This window comes from Oratosquilla oratoria, chromosome 7, assembly GCF_046742065.1.
Source record: "Oratosquilla oratoria isolate Oo_2021 chromosome 7, ASM4674206v1, whole genome shotgun sequence".
In the NCBI taxonomy this organism is placed as follows: domain Eukaryota; kingdom Metazoa; phylum Arthropoda; class Malacostraca; order Stomatopoda; family Squillidae; genus Oratosquilla; species Oratosquilla oratoria.
The window spans coordinates 37,858,412-37,876,337 of NC_134783.1; the positions used below are offsets into that span (position 1 = coordinate 37,858,412).

At 39.4% G+C, this 17,926-nt stretch overlaps 1 protein-coding gene across 1 annotated transcript in view; it reads right to left on the minus strand.

The window, feature by feature from the left end:
- Positions 1–3,695: 3,695 nt before the first annotated feature.
- The window catches only part of wgn (Tumor necrosis factor receptor superfamily member wengen), a 54,152-nt gene continuing 39,921 nt past the window's right edge, over positions 3,696–17,926 (minus strand). Inside the window, exon 4 of the mRNA XM_076188000.1 lies at positions 3,696–16,277. Within this exon, the coding sequence (XP_076044115.1) occupies positions 15,955–16,277 (323 nt within the window). The 3' untranslated portion in view covers positions 3,696–15,954. The remainder of the gene's footprint in view (positions 16,278–17,926) is intronic.

The following is a 17,926-nucleotide window of genomic DNA, read 5'->3' on the forward strand; positions in this document are numbered from 1 at the left end:
TCCCCTTCCCTGTAAATACAATAGGTACTTCCTTTACGTTGAGATCCACGAATATTTCACTTTTTCTTCAGGACGTCAATCTTCGCCGTCTGTCCGACATAAGTGTGTGTGTGTAATATGTATATATACTGCATACACACGCACCAAATGCCATTCCACCATTACATAGGCGGGTGGTTGAGCTAAAAAATGCACTACTACTTGATACAAATTAAAAACCATTCCCTCTCAGCCCTCATAGATGTAGAGTCATCCCTGTGTCCACAACACTCCTCTGGTTTTATGACAGGGCATACTAAACCAATTTACTCCCACTGTGTGACCCAGTGTTCAAAGTAGCTGCAGATTTATATAAATTTACCCATTTAATAAAAAATAAATATGTAATAAAATAAAATAGTAATAATAATGATAAAATTTTGACTTCTCATAGGAACCCCTCAGGGTACGAGAGCCTAATCCCATCACTCGGTCCCGTTTTAGCTGCCTTTACAACCTGAGTGGGAAAACTCGGTGGCAGTATTCTTTTTTCCCCCTACCACAGGGGACAGGTAGATGTGAGAGAATGTGATGGAGCTTGGAGGGCATGCAATTGGAAAAAGTTTAAGAGAAATGTGGGTAAAAGGTGATGAGATGTATAAGAGGAGAGGATAGCAGCGAGTTGGAGTAAGCCTTAAAGGAGAGAGGCTGGTGGAAGTGGATAGCTTTAGGTATTTGAGGGCGCATGTGACACGAAATGGAGGAATGGTGATGGAAGTAATTTGTAGACTGAGAGAAGCAAGTAAATGCTTTGGGGTATTCAAAAGTGTCACGAGAAATAGGCATTTGGGAATGGATACAAAGAAGAGTTATATGAAGTGGTAATTGTGCTGATGGCAGTGTATGGGGGCAGAAACATGGAATTCAAGAGAGGCAGAGAGGAAAAGTTTAAATGTGTTTGAGATTAAATGTCTGAGAAGTATGGTAGAGGTTACAAAGTTGGATAGAGAAACAATGAGAGCTTGGGTGGAAAAGAAAATGGCAGATAGGGCTGATGAAGGAGTATTGGGATGGTTTGGTTACATGGAAAGAATGAGTGAAGAAAGATTAATGAAAGAGGTGTGGAAGGCAAAGGTAGAGGGAGTAAACTTGAGGGGATGACCCAGGATGAGATGGATGGATGGGGTGACAGGGACTTTGAGCAAGAGAGGAATATCTGTTTAGTAAGGGGGAAAGCAGGAGATAGGGGAGAGTGGAGAATGGCTGTGTACAGATGATACTGTGATGCAAGGGAGGGGATGGGGGAGGTTAGGGAGCGGTTCTGTATGAATTATCTTTAGACACAGTATGAAGAGATTTCTCCGTCTTCTCTTATTCTGGATGAGGAGACAGAGGGGTCACCAATTAAGTGAATTGGCCTTGCTGTGGATGTGCTGCATCTTGCTGCATTGACTTTTGTCCCAGGGCATTGGATGGGATACAAGGATGACCTGTCATCCATGAGGAGCCAAGATGAAAAGGAAGAAAAGGTGGATGAGTAGAACGGGTACTTGCCTTTTGACTTGGCTACCTCCTTTGTATGGGGGGAAAAAGGCCTTAGTTTATAGACCTATATAATACTATGATACATTCTTTACATACTATTCTTAATCTCTATATAACAAGGGCTATTTCCCCTTCATAAAGGATGTATCCAAGTCAAAGACATGCACCCACTCCCATCCACCACCCTTGTTTACCTCTCATCTTAGCTCCTTGAGGATGACATATTATTCTAGTCTCATGACCACTGCCCAGGTCAGAAGCAATGGAGCAAGACATAGCACATCCACATCAAGACTGCTTCACTTTATCAGTGACTCCCTCATGTTAAAAATAAAGAAGACGGGGAGAAATCCCTTTGGGCTGTGCCAAAATATCATCCACACTACAAGCGCAGCTCTCGTCCCGTAAAATACAACTAGGTAAATGCACAACCACTCCCCAAAATCCCCTGCCCCATCCACCTTTCCTTGCTTGACAGATCTTTACATTTACATTAGACTTTACATTCTACTATGGTAAAAAGCAACTTCAGTTATGCAGTGGAGTGATTCTCAACCTCAATTGGGCCTTCACCAAATGATCCTGTTCTAAAAGTATGTCTGGCCTTTAGTACCATAATAATCAATCAATCAAAACATTGCCCCAGATCTCTCTTGCAGGAGACCTGTGGCTCTCAAGTAACTAGCAACAGCCACAAGTCACCCAAGGAAGAGATATGGTGTTGTTATCTGGGTAAGGCTAGATGATTGTATCTGGGACAGTTTGATTCTGTAACAAGGCCTATTCTGTGCTGGTATAGTTTCAAAGCTTGGGTGGTGGTCTGAATGCAGTCATGCTAGTGTGGTTCCTGCTTGTTGTGGGAAGGATATTTTGGTTGGAGTGATGTCTGGGAAGATTGGTTGAAGGTGGAGTTTTGGGATTAGTTTTAGAATCTTTATTTTATGATCAATTGTTTTTTTTTTTTATGGATGTATTCCTAGGTGTATGTGATATATGATTATAGATTGCAATAAGGTGCAGGTGTATTTTTGTTACATTCAGGTGGTTGGGCTTGTATTATGGGATAGATGGGTAGGATTGAAGGTTCCTGCAGAGAACTGTATACCTATCATTTTCATTGTCTGCTCTTTAGGGAGGATTTTATTTTCTGACAATACAGTAGATGTTCTATTGAGGTGCTTTAAGTATACCTTGTTATTATTCTTAATGCTTTGTTTTATGTGGTTTGTAAGGTGCCTTCATTTCCTTGATTGTAGGGAACCATGCTGTGAAGGTATAGTTGAGTGTGGTTCTCATGAACTGCTTCTTTACTGATCATAACCTGTACTTGGATTCATGGTTGTCTGAGGTGAGCAATATTACTGATGATTTCACAGGAAGCTGCCATTCTGTGTTGTCTCAGCCACTGTTCCAGTTTGTCTAGGTATGTTTGGGTGTTCTTGGCATTTCTTTTGTATTTAAATGAAAACAATACCTATACAGTGTACCAGAGTACTGAAGTATTTTTTTTTTAATGTTTAGAGCACACACAAGCAAAATTACTGAATATACCGAAATATTTTATTTTCTCATTCATACACTATTTACATAACTCTCAATAGCAATGCAATTCTTTAAATGTTCACTATTTTTCCTTAGCTAATTACAATAAATATATTCACAAAGTTCCATTTGCAAAATCTAACAATGGTAAAAAATAACAAAAATAAAGCTCCAACTCAAATGATACAATATGTATACATACATACATGCATACACATATATATATATATATATATATATTTATATATATATATATATATACACACACACAAACACACACACACATATATCCACCTATATATTCTTAAACAAATCTATGGTCTCTATTTAGATTCTACATTGGGAAAAAATCAACAGCCCACTGGATTTGTCTTCAATTTGGCAACCTCATTTTGTGGGAGCATTCAAGGCATATCTGCTGTAACTGAAGATCTTCAAACTGGTTGACATCAAGGGATGGGGTTTTTAAGAACATAATGGGAGGAACAGAAGCTCAAGGAGGAACAGGTAAAAAGGATGTACTGAACAGAAGAAAAAGAAAAAGGAGAAAGGGAAAAAGGGGATGGGGAGGAAGAGTGGAAGAATGATTTAGTTCATTATTACAGCCATTGGTTTACCAATGCTGTCCATTATTTTTTATTTTTTTGCATGTTGAATGGTCAGTCAAGAGTGGGATCATATGGAGGCATAGTTTTCTTTGGCTATGGGAGTGCTTGCATATTGTGTCAGTTTTTATATTGTGGTTAATTTGGTTGGGAATCCTATTTTCTGTGGGAAGGTGTGGAGGAATGATAGAGGTATTGGTGTTTTTATCACCCAAAATCTGGTGTAGTGTGAGGGGGCAGATGAATGAGTGGCCGTTGTGGGAAGTTGCGCAAGTCAGGTATTCCCCAAATATACAGTGAAACTTCTACATTTGAACTTACTGGTTTCATAAGTTGTTCAAATAAAAATCTATATTGAGTACTAGATAAAAAATTCCCATAAGAAATAATGTAACTTGTATCAATCTAGTCTAAGATCCTGAAGTACCATTCATTAAACATTCCAATTCAAAATACTGCATAAAGCCTGTATAACAATAATGGTAATTGGACATGCCATGGGTCTCCTGTAAGAGACCTGGGGCAATAGATTGACTGAAATAATCACACTTGAAAACTACAAAAAGAATAAATACATGCCAACAAATAAAAACCTAATCACACTACCTTTACTAAGTAATGATGGCTTAAGTGAAAGTACGCTAAAGAGGAGGAGGAAGAAGAAGAGGAGGAGGAAGTGGAGGAGGGATACAATTGCTTGGAAGAAATCTTCCAATAAAATTTCAGGTTTTTTACACCTTTTAATTTCAATAAAATTTTCAGTCCTTTTCCTAGCACTAGCACCTGACCTATACTTTACTACATTATGAATTAAAGTTTTCAAATTTCTCAAATAAGCCTCTACATAATCTAAGATTATCAGTGTTTCAAAAGTTTTGGGAGGAGCATAAATGTAATGGTGTTGGGGGTCTCAATGCTAGAGTATAGAATGAGCCAACTGATGAAATTGGGAGGTTTGTGGTGCCAGGTAAGAATTTTACAGTAGAGATGATATTGGAGAAGTGTTTAGAAAGGAAGTTAAAGATAGCAAACACAGTGTTTAAGATGAGAGCCAAGCATAAGTATACATAAGAAAGGGTGGTGGACAGAGAGGTGATAGGCATTACTGGAATATGAAGTGGTATATAAAAGAAGGATAGGAAGAATCTTGGATATTTATGTTTTCAGGGGAAAGAGTTGGAGAGTATCAGATAATTTTTTGGTAGAAGGGAAAGTGAGAATGAATGAAACGTGGAGGAGAAAAAGGATAAGAGGTAGAGAGGTGCTGAGAGTCAGCAAATTGAGAAAAAAAAGGAGAAGAATACCAAGAGAAGCTGAGAGAAGTTTGGGTGGTGAGGTATACAGTGGAGGTAGGAGTAGGGGAATAATGGTATGCTTTAAGGTGACAAAGTGTGTTTTTACTGCCACTCCCATTTTTGTATGTTGAGAATAAAGGGTCAACCCCATCTTCTGCCACACTGCTCAAGTCAAAAACAATGCAGCTAAACTGAACAGAACTATAAAATACAATTGGGTTATACTTCGCTAAGAAAGTAAAAAAATTGCACATATGTAAATTTCTCCACACACTCCCAGAATCTTTTTTTGAGAAACACTAGTATGGACATCAAGATATATGATTAATATGAACAAATATCCTTTCAAATACTTATATTATGCATAAATATAAAAAGTAATGAGGCATTTGTCATGATATCCTGTACTTACAATTAAAAGTTTGTGAAAACTTTAAAAACCCACATCTTAAAAGTAAAATATTTTACCTTCAGAATCTAATTCAGTCAAGTTGCCTGATGGGTGGGTTTGTACAATATGGTTTTCTATGGCATGGCTCAGTGCCAGGCCCATGAATTAAAAAAATTGCAGGTAAGTTCTATACTGTATGGTGTACTGGTGGTTGACCCCACAAACCTCAGCCTGCTTTGTTTACAAGTGGTGTGTGATAGCTGACAACTTGACAATTTTTTATGTCTACTTTACCATTAATTTTTTATGTCTACTTTACCACCTATTGTGCTGCTCAAAATATCAGAAAAGAATAACAGGAGTACTGATTCACATAAGAAGCCTGAAACTCACAACCACTGCCCCAGCCACAGCCTGGTCCATCCCACACAGAAAACAGTGACAACTTAGTGATACCAGAGGCAAATTTCGAGAGATTCCTTCTGGAGGCTGTGGAGGAATGGCAGACATACCTGACAGCAGCATAAGGCACCACTAGTCTTGCCTTAATTAAGCTTCTAAGCAGTAGCTGGTCCCTAATCCTACTCACCCATTCTGCTGTCAGTGTTGGAATCATGTAAGCCCTTGCTACTATCTTTTTTTCATTACTGTAGTGTTTGTGTTCAATACACACCCTGAATTATGTATCAATTGTCTGTTTGTGCCTTGCAGGGAAAAATCATGAAAGTGGGGTGAAAGATTTACTTTAGGCTATGAAGAGAGGGAGTCACCGATTTAATGAAGTAACCTTGCTGTGGATGTGCTGTGTCTTGCGACACTGCTTCTGACCCAGGGCAGTGGGCAAGATGCAGGGATGACCTGTCATCCAGGAGGAGCCAAGATAAGAGGGAAGGAAGTGGGTGGATGGGAGTGGAGTGTGCGGGGGTGGAACAGGTGAGAGTGGTTTTTATGGATTTGTTTTTTTGCTACCTCCCTTGTATAGGGTAAAAATCCTTTGATATGTATGTACAGCCCAAAACCTAAATGATTTTCTCCATTGGTTTATACATTGGTATGGCTTGGTTTTCTATACAGTGGCCAATGTTCAGAACCAATTAATTGTGTATCTGGCAACTTGACTGTATCACGAAGTGATGGGGACAAAAACTCCAGCTGTCAGGCCTGCTGTGGAAGTGCCATGTCTCACTTCAATGTCTTTGACCTGAGCAGTGATTGGGGCAAAGCTGACCCTTCATCCATGAAATACTGAAATGGGAGGGGCATTGACTAGGTACTGGGTAGATGTGAGATGGGTGCAGAGTGGACGTATACTTCTCAACCATTTCCCGTCATAAAAGGAAATGGCCTTTTGGTTATAAAGTAAAATCTATTTAGTCCCACAATTCCCAACAAAATTTCATGAAGTTTTATACATGATATTCCTTGATATGTCTGATCAATAAAAGGTCACCCCACCCCTAAGATAAGTTGATAAGATTTTTACTTCCCCTCACTCCTTGGAGGAATTCACTTTTTATTAGACCAGACCAGTCCTTGTATAGTATGATTTTTGCCAATTCTGAATAATTACCATAGGAAACAGAATTAGAAATATACTGAAAATTTGGAAATCCAAAATGATGAAATGCAAAAAATTCAGATTTCATTTTCTGTGCTGAATGTAGGAAGGAAGGGAGAGACAGACAGACACAAATCCAAATTGGCTGACCCTTAACCTGGTATGATCTGGCTAATTTTTACAGTTCTGCTACACTTTCTAGGATTGTCACATGTAATGTGGACCCCTCCTACACTGTTGCATGCAGTCAATATTTTTGGAACATGGTGACATGTATGTTCTGCTTTACCACATCTATAATTAAATTTCTTCTGTGTGATATTGTCTCCAAAGATATTAAATTTCTTCTTGTGATATTGTCTCCAAATATAAAAGTGCTGGCTATCTCTGACAAAATACAACTGACTTGGGTGTCTGCCAGGGTTAGGCCTTGACTTTTTTTTTTATTTCAGATTCTTGATTCTAGTTCTACCATTAGGGTTACACTTCCTTAAGGCCATGTGTTATGGGAGGATTCTGTATATAATGACAAAGTAATTGTATATTTTCATGAATGAATTTAGCAGCTATGAACACTGAGCAGCCCAAGGGTCCACTTTGCCTTAGTATGGATGGAGTTGGTAGCTGATAAGGTTGAACACATTCAGGAATACAATACCACTTGTGGGGCCAGGGTTGGAATCTTGATTCAGATACAAATTTCTTGATGATCTTGGCAATGGAAAATACTTCCCTCTACAAGGAGAGTGGACAATTGCTCTGATGTTACCATTATAGACTGTTCCTGGGTTGATGGTGTGGATGGAGGTTCTTTGTTCTACTCATAAGGAGGTGTCATCGTGAGACACTAATGTATTAGAAGGAGTTGATTTTGAGAGGCTGTTGCTCCCTGCCTGATGTTGTTCTTGTTTTGGTTGTATTATTTTCATTCTTATCATATTTAACCCCTTGAGTACCGGATGTGTGTTTTGTGACACCTGTGTGTCACGGCTGAGTGCACCTGCCAGGAACCAAGCATGCTCCCCGTGACATGCACGTGTCACAATTATAAACTGTGTGTATTGAGGGCTCTCAAGGCCTCGGTTTCCGGGTTATTTCTACCCACGTGGTGGCAAGTATCTGTGTTTACAAACATAAGGCTCCAGCCATTCATGGGACGGTTTGAAACGTTTGTTTACGTAAGGTTGACGGGTCGGTAACAAAGGGGTTAATATTCTCCTCCCATCATAGTCATCCTCCTTGCATCTCTCAATGCTACTATCAAAGTGTCTTTATCCTCTTTTACATTCAACAATATGAAACACTACCCATGTTCCACTTAGCACCTTCCCTTCTATTAACATATATCCATCTGTTCCCTTTACCCTCTCCTCTTCCCCCTACTCACCTCCCCACACTCTTTCTTGTGAGTGAATATACTATAGGTTTCAATCACTGCCTCACTCTTGGGATCAACTCTCAGGAATGAGTTAAACCCAGGGAATACCACATGAGGAGAAGGAAAAAAAGGAAGAAGAAGAGGAGGAGGAGGAGGAGTAGGAGGGGGAAGAAAAAGAATGAAAACAGTGACATAAGAAGTAAGGTATATCATAATGATTGGAGAAAAATAGGATAAATATAAAACTCAGAAAAGAAGGTTGTCAATGAGAATAATCTGTGGTGACAGCATAATATATATATATATATATATATATATATATATATATATATATATATATATATATATATATATATATGTGTGTGTGTGTGTGTGTGTGTGTGTGTGTGTATGTAATATATGTGTAATACACATATAAATGCACAGATATAATAATCTGGATTCCTGCAAATTAACAATAAAAATTACCTGGATCACTCTTCCAGCTGGCTAGAAATATAAAGGGGAGTAAATTAGCTCTGAGTACAAATCTGCAATGTTTATATGCTTGATACATCTGGAATAGAGTGAACCTTCATCATCCCATTCTATAAACAGAGAAGGATTCAACCTCACTCCTTGAGCACATACATGGGATCCACCACTTGGATGCCAAGCTCTATAGTAACCTCCCGTTGTCCAACCTTAAAACTGGACATATTCATGGAGTTCAATTGGGTCCCTCACAACCAGAAACCAGAAAATAAATAGGGTGACAGAGTGGAAATAAGAGAAAATCCTAGAAACTAATCCTCATTGCTAAATGGGTAACAAACCCAATCATAATCAGTATCCATAAATCAAAAAATAAAGATGAGAGGCAAGGTCAGAGGCACATTTTTTACAATTTGCAAAAAGGAGCTGACACCAGCTGCCAAAAGTTCTGCATATTAGCTTTGAGGTACAGCAATGGATGGACGGACATTTGCTCTGAGACATAACAGGCTAATCATAAATTGTGAAACCTGGAGGTACTTGTGACTAGGTCTATTACTTTACTAAAATCATTGCTGCAGTGTTCTAAGATAAAGATGATCAATGCTGCTGACATGATGGGTCCCCCATATGAACAAGAACTTAATCACAAAAAATACATTTCTAATTGCACATTAAATTTAGATACATGTACAGTAGAATACAAATAATTATAACCATGGCCCTGCAATTCAACACATCTCAGGTGGAATAATAATAATAATATAAATAATAATAATCATATAAAAGAAGAAGAAAAAAATGTGTGTGGGGGGACACTTTTAGATGACATTTTGCACCTCACAATGAACAAAGTTCTCCACTTCTACTAAAAGCTTCTGTATTTGTGCCACTGGATTTTTTTTTGTGTTTCTTTCTTATGTTGGATCACAACAGCTTTATTCTATGGGACACCCATGAACTTCATTTAATCTGACTTGTATAATAATTTCCCGTTTCACCTTCATTAATTTTCAAGAGTTGCAGTCATGCTGCTGAATCCTTTAGTCTTTTCACACAAACTACTGGTAATACACACATTTCCTCTTATTTAGAGGAAACCCTTAATATCTTGTCATGGCACAGAAGTCAGAATAGAGGAAGAATAGTTGAGAGAATGAGTATGATAAAATGAAATATTACAAGAGTAATGGAGATGATAAATACTTTGCCATTCCCTGGGTATTCTGACTTATTCACTGTGCACAACAGCCTCTTGAATGACATCACTAGAGACTAACCTGGCTGCCAAAATCATATGGCACTGGGGAAAAGAATAAGATAGGGAAAAAAAAAAAAAAAAAAAAAAAAAAAAGTTCAGAGTACATCTCCTACAATTTGTACTCCAGTTGTAGATATGCCTGCTTGATACAAATCAGACATCTATCCTATACATGTTTAGACTTAAATTTATAAAATTGATAGACTTAGATTCTAATATGTTTTGAGCACTGCATATGGACTGTTTTTTTTTTCTATCTTTTTTTTTAAGTTTCTTTTTTTTAATTTTTATGAGCTTGAAGTACTATGTCGCCTGGATCCACCAAACACAGAGCCTAAACAATAAATATGCCGAAGTGTTTTTATTTGGGTATCAATAATAACTTATAATTGCTGCTTTAAATTGCAATGATTGGAAACCCATAGTCCTACAGTGGCTGGCAATGGTCTTTGAGCCTTCCCACAGATCTCTCTGGGAAGAAACTTTATATTGTTGTCACTATTGTATTAAAGTGGGATGGTTTTTGTCACTAGCTGACAGTATTAGTGGGAGGGGAGCAGTATGTGAAAAGGTGGAAGAAATCACTGAGGATGATAAAGAGAGATCTTGGGCCCAGTCCAGGGACTGAATGTCAGCCCCTTAGTGTTGCACCTCCAGCTGGAGATGAGGGGTTTGACAGGTTTTGAAAATGGACAGTAGCAAGATCATTCTCTCTATTGTCCACCTTAAAGGAGAAGGACCATCATCACTTGCAAGGAGGCACCCATCACTGCTCCCAGGTCTCAATAAACTTGGCATACTACAAAGTTGGGGTTCTGGTTTGGTTTTCAAATTTAAATATACAACTGGTACACACACACACACACACACTGTCACACATTAATTATGTACACGTGCATTAGACTTTACATATATTTACACCGTACTTGAGACAGATGCCATCACAGTTCATACATGGGAAAATTCTTAGGCTTCCTTGGGTGAGCTCAACTTCATGGAAGTGCCTGTCCTGAGTTCCTATCATTCTATATGACCAGAAAATTCCAGACACCCAGTTTATGGAAATGGACAAGCCTGCCCACTTCACCTAGATAACCTTGATTCCCTGTGCATATCTGTCAGGCTTTCTGATTTACATATCAAGACCTTTCTTCCTTGTGTGATGACTTAGCTACCAAAAGTATTGTCATGTAACTATATAAGGGAAACCTGCAACAGAATACTAACATTCTGCTCTTATCATGGCCATGTTGCTAGTGGGCCAAATGGGCATGTCAGCAACAATGCCCAACAGTCTACAATTGTGGTTCTTAAACATATTTGGCCCCAAAATACCCCCTTCCTCAAGTTAAACTTCAAGTTGACCTGATACCTTTCTAATTTCCTTTCATGTTCTGTATACAGGGAAGAACACATGATGAAATCCAGAGATTGGTGGGTTTCTAATGAAATTGTTATACTTTTGCATCTAACTGAAGGAGATGTAAGTACAAATGTTTGCCCTAACTTTCTTCAACTACTTTCTAATAGTATGCCGTTATTATGCACTTTTTTTTTTCTTTTCCCAAGGCCCTTCTGGATATTCCGACCTCGTCTCTGTACCAATGAGGGTATTGATGCACTAATTCAAAAATACCTGGTCTACAAACACAATTACTTTAAGGGATGAGTACCAGTAATGGCACATGAGCATTTCAAATTTAGTATGAGGGCAACTGAGTACAATCATAAACAGCAGTTCATAAATGCATACCATTGTATCAAACAAACAAATGTGCAACCATCTCCCAAGGCATGAAGACACTTCTATATTTAGTGTTTGAAATTTATACACTGATATTAAAGACCTGCATCTGTGTAAGCAATGTATGTTTACATGAAAATAAGGATGAATTTGTAAATGACTATAAAACTGATGTAAAGAAATAAATACTTAAAATATGGGTAGACACCTGTATAAGAAAGTAAGGATATGAGAGAGAGAGAGAGAGAGAGAGAGAGATAGAAAGAGGGGGAGGGAGAGAGAGATATAGAAAGATGAGGAGGGAGAGAGAGAAAGAAGGGGGAGGGAGGGAGAGTGGGAGAAAGGGAGAGGGAGAGGGAGAGAGAGAGAGAGAGAGGGAGAGGGAGGGAGAGAGATGGGAGGACTTTTGTGTGTGTCTATCCTTAAATATATATTTGCACATCAGCCATTTGAGTCCACAAATGTGCAAAGGCATCTCTCATACTATTCTATGACTCATATGAATGTGCCAATCTCTTCCACATCATTCCTGCAAACTTTTCCACTTCATATCTTCATCTTGTTTGGTTTACATAGTTTGTTATGGTCTGGGACTGTTTCACCAATGCTTTTAGTCTTGTGGACACTCTCATGTCACCATACATTATCTTATAACTCATATGTTGGTCTAATTTAGTCAAGGTAACATGTTGATAGTTTGGTTAGGATTCCTGTGGGACAAATGATGGGTATCTGCTTGTGGTGGTCCTGCAAAATGGACAGTAAAGCTACCCATTTTCAAAACCCACCAACCCCCATACTCTCTATCAGCGTCAATTGTCTTTCTTACACCTTGTCATACATGGACAGATGACAATCATTGACTGCTCTTCTTCTCCTACTTTCATCTAGCGACATGGAAACAATCTCACACCAATACAACATGGGCAACAGTTTTAAATTTCTTCCCAATTACCTATGGGAGGGCCAAGGGACAATTGCCAACCACTGTGGGGCTGTAGGTTTTCCATTTGGTGAAATTCATGGCAACAATTGTTATGATTGTGTCACTATCGTTTGTGCAGGTAGGTGACAGTGTAGGTAGTTGTTACAGTGTTATGTAAATCATTCTAGTATTGTGAGAAAAACTTCATATTAATTGGTCAAAAGTTTGTTTACTGTCAAGAATGTCTGTTCTTAGGTTTATTAGTGCAGTTTCAATAAGATTGATTATGATTATATAAAGACAGCCATGGGTGTATGTGGGGGTTGATTGTTTTTGGATGGTTTGTTGGGTGTTGTTCCCAGCATCTTTCCTACATGTTAAGGTTTAACACTGCTAATTAGGGGGCCAGGTAAATGTTACTGGTAATGGGGTGGTGTCAAAAAGGATGGATGCCACCTTTTTGTTGCCAGGGATGACAACATGAGACGGCACCCAGCCGAAGGTTATGGATTTGAAACAAGCGGGGACTTGATGACCCATGTTTATATTTTGTGGACCAAAGGATGGAAGTTGCTTGTAGGATGTTTTGTGAATCTGATACAATTATGCAGGAGTAAAATCTACCCAAAGTGCTTAGAAGTAGAAGTGTTTTAGATTTCAGATTTTTTTTTTGGGGGGGGATTTTGGAACATCTGTACATTTTACTTTATAAAATAGACAGTTTGGGGCTGGGACTATTAAGTAGCAAGTATTCACTCCAATGCTGATGAATTCATACCATCAATACAATCAGTATCTTCATTCTTTGCCCTATACTATGTTTTTCTACTTAAAAATGTGAAAAACATTTTAAACTTTAGTGTATCAATGCTGCTTCCAATGGATAGTGTTTCATTATTACACTATCTATAACAAGGGCTTCTTTCTCCTCATAAGGAAGGTAGCCAGTCAAGACTCACACCCACTCCCATGTGTATATTGTGAGCTTTTTCCCCTTTATGTGGGAGGTAGCCATGTCAAAGGTATGCACCTATTCCCACCCATTTCATTCCCTTCTACCACCCCCTACACCCCTCCCATCTCAGCTCCTCATGGATGACAGGTCATCCCTGCATCTGCAATGCAGCAAGACAGTACATCCACAAGAAGACTGCTTCACTTAATTGGCAATCCCCCTCTCCTTCCCCTCACATAAAAAATGAGACAGAGAAATCCCTTCAGGCTGCATCAAAATATTATTCACACATAAGCCTTTCATACCTCCCCATCCCTCCCTTCCTTGCATAACAGTATCATCCATATATAGTCATTCTTCACTTATCCCTATTTCCTGCATTTTCCCTTCCTTGCTCAACAGACATTCCCCTTTTGCTCAGTGCTCCTTTCACTCCATCCCTCCATCTCATCCTTGGTCATCCCCTAAAGTTCACTTTTTCCACCTCTGCCTTCCACACCTCTTTTTCCAATCTTTCATCATTCATTCTTTCCATGTGTCCAAACCATCCCAATAATATTTCATCAGCTCTATCTGCCATCTCCTTTCCACTTCCACTCTCCTCCTCACCTCTTCATTTCTCACTATAACCTAGTAACCCCTACCATACTTATAAGACATACACACCTGGGTTGAAAGGATGCCATGTAGTGCCTTAAAAAAGGGAGGTACAGTTAAAATGGACTGGCTAGTGAGGTTTAATGTGTGTCAAAGTTAGGGGTGATTGCTGGAGGACTGGAGGAGTGCCTGCATGGTTTCACCTAACAACAGAAAAGGGGACAAATGTGATTGTAGTAGTTTTAGAGGGATCAGTTTGTTCAGTGTAGTTGGAAAAGCTTGAGAGGGTTTTAACTTAAAGGATTAGGAAAAGAACACAAGGAATGATTGGTGAGGAGCAGTGTGAGTTTACGAGAGGTAGAGGATGTATATATCAGATTTTTGTGGTAAGACAGGTTTGTGAGAAGGTTTTGGCAAAAGGTAAGGATGTTTTTTAGGCCTTTATGGATTTGGAAAAGGCTTATGACAGGATAGACAGGAAGGCACTGTGGGTGGTTTTGCAAATACATGGGATTGTAGGAAAGCTGTTAAGGGCAGTCAAGAGTTTAAATGAAAGTAGTAGAGCCTTTGTTAGGAATGGAAATAGAGAGACAAAGTGGTTGCCTTGCTGTGAATATGCGATGTCCTGCTGCACTGCTTCTGACCCAGGGCTGTGGGCAAGATCCAGGGATAACCCATCATCCAGGAGGAACCAAGAAAAAAGGGAGGGAGGGGTGGTGAATGGGAGTGGAGTGGGTGAGGATGAAATGGGAGGGAGTAATTATACCTTTGACTTTGGCTACCTCTCTTGTAAGGGGGAAAAAGCCTTTGGTATACGTATTATGTATTATCATTATTATAATTAATAATAATAACAACAACATGTTTTGCCTAATTTCGCTGACTAAAAACCCATAGCCCCACATAGCAGGCAACAATTCTTGGACCCTCTCACAGATCTCTGTGAAGAAACTTTGAACCGTTGTCTTTGCTGTGTATTAGTGTGGGTCTGTTTCTATATCATTGGCTAACAGGAGGAGGAGGAGGAGGCCAGGTGCCAGGTCTCTTTATGTGAACAAGTGGGAGGAAAATTGTCAAAGCTGATGGAAAGAGATTTTGGGCCTCATCCAAAGATCAAGTGCATGTCTATTTCCATTCCTAACAAAGGCTCTACTACTAACTGGAAGTAAGTAAGTTGATGAGTTTTGAAAATGGGCAAGATGGTTTTCCCTGAAATCCATCTTGAAAGTACCTTTCACTGGTCCCAGTATCTTAAAGACGATAAAAAATCCATATATGTGAACAAATACATTTGAATCTATGCCTGAGTTTCAATTCTCCAAGAGCAAGAAGGTATATTTCAATATAATTGTAAGGCTACAACTATGTTCTAATGACTTTTCAGCACATAATTAATCCATACAAATGACATCACACATGAACAAAACTCCAAAACTTTACTTCTGCCAGGGTTGGTAACAGAAACAAGTTTCACTGGTCTGTTAAATTTCATAATGTCTTGAATAAAAGGCAAAATATAGTTGTATTTTGTGATTATACACGTGTGTGTTTATGGTTGAAGTGTGTTGTGCAAGGATGTCTATGAATGTACACATTGGGAAGTTGGCACTGATACCCATATATAGCATTAAGATGGTTGACCTTGAATATCCTGATTATTGGAACTGATTGAAACAGCCCCTAGATTTGATGAACACATCAACCATTAAGTACTCTGGCCCCCACGATGACTCACTGGAACCCCCCCTTGCTGCCTCCCTGCCCCTGTCATCAAACTATTCCACAGAGAGGCATTACGCGATGATATAACAGGGCTGGCAGAAGCAGAGACTGGTGCTCCTCTAGCCCGGTAGACCCGCTGAACTCTTGGCGTGGTGCTTGCTGAGACAGAGCCACCTACTACTGGTCCTCCTGTCTGACTTAGCACTGGTGTTGATGGAAAAAGTTGTAGAACATTAGCTTGACTGTCCCGTCTACAGCTGTCCACATACAGGTTGGTCTCCAAAGACTCAGTCACCCGCCGTCGCTCTGGAAATTATATATAATTGTAATTCAACAGAACTTTCACATCTCTACATAATACTACATTAAACATCAAGTTTTCTCTACTAGATCTAACACAACTAAACCTTTAATCACAAAACGTGAAATACAAGAGGTATAAAGTTTCTGAATACAATTAGAAAAAATCTCTAAAGTGTAGTTTTACAGCCAATACAAGGATACACTGCAAGGAAGACAGAAGGGGTTTAAATGTGTTTGAGATGAAATGCTTGAAAAATATGGTAGGGGTTACTAGGCTGGATAGTGAGAAATAAGGTGAGGAGGAGACCGGGTGTGGAAAGGGAGTTGGGGGATAGTGTTGATGAAAGAGTATTGGGATGGTTTGAACACATTGAAAGAATGAGTGAGGAATCATTAGTAAAAGAGGTGTGGAAGCCCGAAGTAGAGGGGGTGAACATGAGGGGGTGACCAAGGATGAGATGGATGGATGGATGGGGTAAAGGGGCATTGGAAAAGAGGGGAATGTCTGTTGAGGAAGGAAGGGAGAAGACAAAAAATAATAAGGGTTAATGGAGAATGGTTGTGTGTGGATGAAGCTATGACACAGGGAAGGGAGTGGGTAGGGGATGGGGGGTGAAGGAGTATGTGTGAATGATATTTTGATGCATCCCAAAGGGATTTCTCCCCATCTTCTCTTTGCATGAGGGGATGGAGAGGGGGATCACCGATTAAATGAAGTGGCCTTGCTGTGGATGTGCTGTGTCTTGCTATATTGCTTCTGACCCAGGGTAGTGGATGAGAAGCAGGGATGACCTATCATCCAAGACAAGCCAAGAAATGAGGGAGGGGTGGTGGATGAGAGTGGAGTATGTCAGGATGAAATGGGTGTAAGAGGGAAAAGCCCTTGGTATATCTATGTATGAATATGGATATATATAAATACACATTTTTTTATGTACTTTGCTTTTTTTTTTTTTTTTTTTTTTTTTTTTTTTTTTATTGTCCCCTTTGAGGCTACAGAGAGTATGATGTCTAGTCCTATCCATGCCCCTCTTTTGTCACTTTTACAACTCAAGTGGGAACACTCGGTGGCAGTAGTCTTCTCCCTGACCACAGGGTTCAGTGAAAAAAGTAAACGAGTTTCCAGAGGTTTCCTCTATTACAGACAAAATGATGTGTGGCTCTGGTCCATAGGGGCACCCCAAATAGACCTTAAAGTAACAGCTGCATATTACTGAGCAGCTTTTAACCACACAGTAACATGCAGCCAATACCCCAGATGGGGTATTGGCTGTATGTTAGCAGTCTTGCTGTGGTTGAGCTGTGTCTTGGTGAATTGCTTCTGACCCAGGGCAGGGATGACCCCTCATCCAGGAGGAGCCAAGATACGAGGGAGGGAGGGGGTGAATGGGAGTACAGTATGTGCTGATGGAATGGGTAGGAGAGGATTATATGCCTTTGTTTTTGGCTACCTCCCTTATAGGTGGGGAAAAGCTGTTAGTATATGTATGTTCTTGGAGGAGCAAGGGGCTGAGAATGCCACCTCTTCTTTCTATGAAGTTCTTCTCATGAGAAACCAAGCACTACTGCACCATGCTGTATTTGTGTTCATGCTATGAGAAGAAAAATTAATAAATCTGATAATACAACAGAAATTGTCTCCTATAATTAAA